The sequence below is a fragment of the Anarrhichthys ocellatus genome, unplaced genomic scaffold, assembly GCF_004355925.1.
Source record: "Anarrhichthys ocellatus isolate YVR2014 unplaced genomic scaffold, GSC_Weel_1.0 scaffold1, whole genome shotgun sequence".
Taxonomy (NCBI): domain Eukaryota; kingdom Metazoa; phylum Chordata; class Actinopteri; order Perciformes; family Anarhichadidae; genus Anarrhichthys; species Anarrhichthys ocellatus.
In genome coordinates, this window is record NW_022280031.1 from 2,342,361 (window position 1) to 2,347,371 (window position 5,011).

The following is a 5,011-nucleotide window of genomic DNA, read 5'->3' on the forward strand; positions in this document are numbered from 1 at the left end:
CCAGATGGATGTGAGGTTGACCTCAGAGAAAATCACTGAGTGCCTTGTGTGTTAATTGACTGTGTAAATGACAAACTGACACATTTAAAGCCACTAATTCGATAACACTGGAGGCTTGATCATTGCTAGCACACTTCATGGTTGGCGCCTTAAAGCTCTTCGTCATCTCAAGTTTTAAGTTACTGTTGAATGTAGTTTTTCCAATACAGACACTGTTGTACAAACTAAAATTACATCCATCTATCTACTTTAAATATAGCTGGGCAAGAATGTCAAGTTACTCTCCTGTTGGGGATTACCAGAGCAAACACAAACTGGGTTGTTAGTTATTTAACGTTTAGGAGTGTAACAGAATGTATTTCTACAGGGGCAGTGGATGGGACAGAAACATGTGAAAGTATGGCAGAATAATTCACTCTCACGGAGTGTATGTGGTTGTATCTTTGAAAGCTGAATAACAGTGAACAATGTGTCTGACCTGTTTTTAATAGATGCTCTGCTGCCACCCAGTGTCACACACGGGCAGAGCAATTCCATACAATTAAGAAACCACAAATGGGAATTTAGCTTAAGAATTTTGAATACCATCAGATTAGAATTAAATTAAGAAGGCAAATTTTCAAATGTATCATTCTATAAAATGTGCTTTACATGACTGATGGCTATATTTTGCAATAGGAACAGCTGATGCCTCGACCAGCCACTTGTTTTGTGCCTCGTTCAACGTCAGTATGCAACCTTGCATCATCTACGACATTCATCTGATAGAAGTGTTCAGGCATCAGACAAGACGTGTCCACACGCTCCACAATGACAGAAAAAAAGAAAGTTTACTGATTTAATGTGATTTATACGTGTAAAAATCACCTTTTTATTTCTATTTTCCATTCAACCAAATCAGTATGAAGTGGGCACCTATTTCACCCATTAAGCGATCATCTTATAAAATAAGGTAAAGCTTATCGCACTTTATTGATCCGTTTCCATGACCACAGATGTACAATACAGTTGACTTGTAGGCAATGACAAAGCAGATTAAAAGTTTGTCTGTGGTGTCTGGTCTCAGTCATAATAATATAGTTACAAGCGCCTGATCGTGAAGAAACAAAAAAGGTACACGGGCATATTTACAAGCTTTCCTTCCGTGACTCGGCCCCGACACTCGCACGAGCGTGCTGCCGCTACAACACTAGAAGACAATAGAGCTGGATTTTATTTTGTCTTTTTTTTTTTTTTTTTTTACACAGTCATCTTTAATGTGCGATCCATCAACCCAACGTTACTGTGATCTATTTCATTTGACCAGAGTATAGTTCGAAAGGAATGGAGGAATTTCTTATGTTTAATACTAATAATAAAAACAATCCAGTCTAAAACTCAATAAGCTTAACAGGGGACTGCAATCAGTGGCATGTATGGAGTGGACACATGTGTGTTCAGTTGATATCAATAATTCGATGCAAGAGAAAGGAAGAGGAAACGAGGGTGGACAACAACATTTAGTCTCCTTTTGTTTGTTTTTCCATCTTTCTAACATTCCACTTAGTGAAAAAAGGCAAACAAGAGCGTAAGAGAGAGAGAGAGATGGCCAGAAAGGACAGCGTTAAACCCCAAATCCCTCCTCTGTGACCTCTAGCCAGCTCACATTAGTCCGTGTTCTACACTCTTCTCCTGGACCACTCCAAAGTCTGCCACCGTTTACTTGGAGAGCTTCTTCATCCTCTGATCTAGTGACCCAAAGTTCTCTTCTACAGCCACCAGATTTTCCTTCATTGTCAGTTGGACCTTTGGGAGAAGGGGGGGGGGGGGGGGGCAGCATGTTAGGTAACAGGTGAAACAAACAACTAGCATAATGTAAATCAAAGGAGCTCACAGAAGGGAGAACCTGGTTAGATATGCAGGAAGATCAAACATTCACCGGTTCCAGATTCTCAAATGGGAAAATTTGTTTATTATAAATTGAATATAGTTGGTTGGACAAAACAAGACATTTGAAGACTAAATCCCGACTGGTTACTTAAATATTACAGCTGGAACAAATAGTCAATGCATTGATGACTTTGTACTATTAGTTTGACAAAACCAGCCCATTGGGCTCTCAGTGAAAGTGACATCGTTAACATTTTATGGACTCTATGATTGAACAAAGTAATCAACAATAAAATCATCATTAGTTGACACCCTATGAAATATATTTACACAGCTGTCATGCATGTGTAAGGTTAAGTTCACAGGGAGTTAAAAACATAATTACTGAAACTGTTATTGGGAGCCATCATTGTGAGGCTGCAGAAGACCTTTCTGTGATGTGTGCGTGTCATTGTTAGATTTAACAACCTTCTAGAAGCCAAAGGATACCTCACACCTCAGAACACAACGCAGATCTATCAAGAGTAAATTGAAACATTTTCTGACTCCAGATGTTTCTGTAGACTAATAGGTAAGAGCACATTTTTACCTCACAAGATGCAGTTTAGTCGTTTGACTTCAGAAAGAGATTCGTATGAAATCTTTTTGGCCCCACCATTGAGACAAGCGAGCATTTCTATGGGCCTCGTTAACGTCTCTTTGTTCGGAGTAAATTGATTTACGTTTTCCCGATTGTTCAATGGATCTTGAACTTCCTACCTGTGTTAGCAGAGTGTTGTTGTCCTTCAGAGAGTTGTTGATCATCTGCTGAGTGGTGTCCAGGTGGGTCAACAGCTGGCCAAACTGCATGGCTACGAGACGCCGGTGAAGTTGGATCAAGTGAAATGGAGGCGAGAGAAAAAAAGAAGCAGTTAGACGGAGTATTAGTTCACTCATTTACAAAATTGTGGTTAAAAATGCAATGTTGTCTTTGCTCTTAACTAAAGTGAAGGAGAGTAAAGACTAATGTGAAACTGATGAAAGACTTGAAAGATGAAACTGTATTTCCTTTGACTTCATTGGTAAAGAAAGATCAGGAGAGAGTGCAGCTAAAACTCATTGGCTGCAGACTGTGACAGATTGCTGCAAAGTGATTCCGGCTGATAAATGACCTCTTTCAGCACCCACGAATGAATCATCAATATAATCTATTAATGCCAAGGTTCTGCTTTCATGTGCTAAATAACAAAAAGATGATAATGTGATAGATATACATCATGCATCTCTTTCTCCCCGAGGGTTAGGGTTTAACAGTATTGCTAGATTTAGTCTAATTCTATTACCATCTGGAGACTCCCTCTCAGTGATTCTTCTGCCCTTTGTTATAATAGAAAGGCATGGTTTAGGCTAATTCCATTATCCGTTTGAATCCCATTTTCGCTTCGTTTTCTTCTTTTGTCTCGCACTCCAGACGTCCCCCATTGCAAATGCAAATCTTTCCGGCCGCATATTACTTCCCAGCCCAGACGTGCTTGAAACGTGATGCGGGTTCCCAACCTGTTATGTTCTGTAGCTACATCCTACACACACCCTCCCACTAACCTACATACATCCTCTCCTTGAACTCCCGTGGGTGTCATTTCAAGGTTCTCTTCCTCTCACATTAAAGAGCAGAACATAAATTATAAAAGTTTTCATCATTAGGATCCTTACTGGGGGGGCAATCTGCCCCTTGAGCAATAATATTATAATAATTGCAATATGTACCAATTACTCCATGGCACTACGTTCATATAATGTTATTGCGTGAAGTGAAAACAGATAATATTGGCTCATGGCTGAGAGAGTCATGCGAGGACGCGCAGCAGAGCAAGCGTTGGTCGACCACCTTGTTCCCGTGCGTTACCTTGTTCATGCAGCTCCTTCACAGCGACGAGCCTTTGCACCACCTGAGGCACAGAGGTGGACATGGCATCCCACTTCTGCACCACGTCATAAAGCTGCGACACCTGGCAGGAAAACACACACAAGCACATTTAATACCCAGATAAACCCTGCCAGCTACAATAACACGTTTGATTTAATCTTAGTTTCATGATGCAATATGTACTGTACTGTAAATGATACCTGCATTTATTATAACAAGCAGAATTACCTTCATTAAAACTCAACTTCTTATGGCTGAAGACACTAGTCTGTTTTTTTGGGGGTCCCATGATGTTATCAGACATGATCACAGCTTTTAAATTCTTCTTTTTACTAGTAATGAAGTCATGCACACTGTTTACTATATCACAATCAAATTACACTACAGTGTCTCAAAGAATCAAACAGCATTGTCAAATAACCCAATGTATCAAGACTTTGGCATTCCTCATAATAATATCTTAACATGCCCTGCCCTCTACTGGCCTTTTATGTGTACAGCACGTTAAAACAGTCGACGCCAAAGAGGCACGAGATCGTTGCCTGGTAGTCATGCAGATCTCACAGCAGAGTCCATCATGAAAACCTGAAATAACCCTGGTGATAAAACGTTGGTTTGGCTCCGACTGCTTCCAGGCTGAGCCAGCTGTTTGTTAAAAGACAGCAGGACACTCACATTTACCATGTGTTGCTACTCCTCAGTCTGGCTGCCGGGCTTTGTCAAGCGCTAGCAAACGTTTTCCAACTGAATATCTTGTCACTAAGACTGAACCAGCAAGATTATTACTATTTTATACGACTTGCTGATAAAAGCTCAACTCTTCGGAACTTTGTGTGAAAGCATCCGAGATAATTGCTGCACTTAGCTGGCGCTGCTGGATGTGCGCTGTGCAGGGATTACAGACCTTGTTCTGTGTCTCGGCATCCTCAATCGCTGCCTTGTGTTTAGCGATCTCATTCATCTTCCCGAGGACGCTCTAAATGGGAGAGAGAGAGAAAAAAAAAAAAAAAGAAGTAATTTATTCTTTTTGTGTACCGTTTTAGAGGCATTCAGATACATTACAGACAAACATAGATTAGACTCATGGCAATGCTGTGGAAGATTGACAGGCGGGCAACACAACGTATTTACAAAAGTTACAAATACATTTTCAAGTATTTATCAGTATTTCAACCCCAGAGCAAAAGCGCTCTCTCTCTCTCTCTCTCTCTCTCTCTCTCTCTCTCTCTCTCTCTC

At 40.5% G+C, this 5,011-nt stretch overlaps 1 protein-coding gene across 2 annotated transcripts in view; it reads right to left on the minus strand.

The window, feature by feature from the left end:
* Positions 1–833: 833 nt before the first annotated feature.
* The window catches only part of dctn2 (dynactin 2 (p50)), a 12,470-nt gene continuing 8,292 nt past the window's right edge, over positions 834–5,011 (minus strand). For both annotated transcript variants that reach the window (XM_031850878.1, XM_031850871.1), the window contains 4 exons: positions 4,680–4,751; positions 3,755–3,857; positions 2,629–2,720; positions 834–1,785 (listed from right to left, as the gene is read on the minus strand). In XM_031850878.1, coding sequence (XP_031706738.1) covers positions 1,699–1,785; positions 2,629–2,720; positions 3,755–3,857; positions 4,680–4,751 — 354 coding nt within the window. In that variant the 3' untranslated portion in view covers positions 834–1,698. The remainder of the gene's footprint in view (positions 1,786–2,628; positions 2,721–3,754; positions 3,858–4,679; positions 4,752–5,011) is intronic.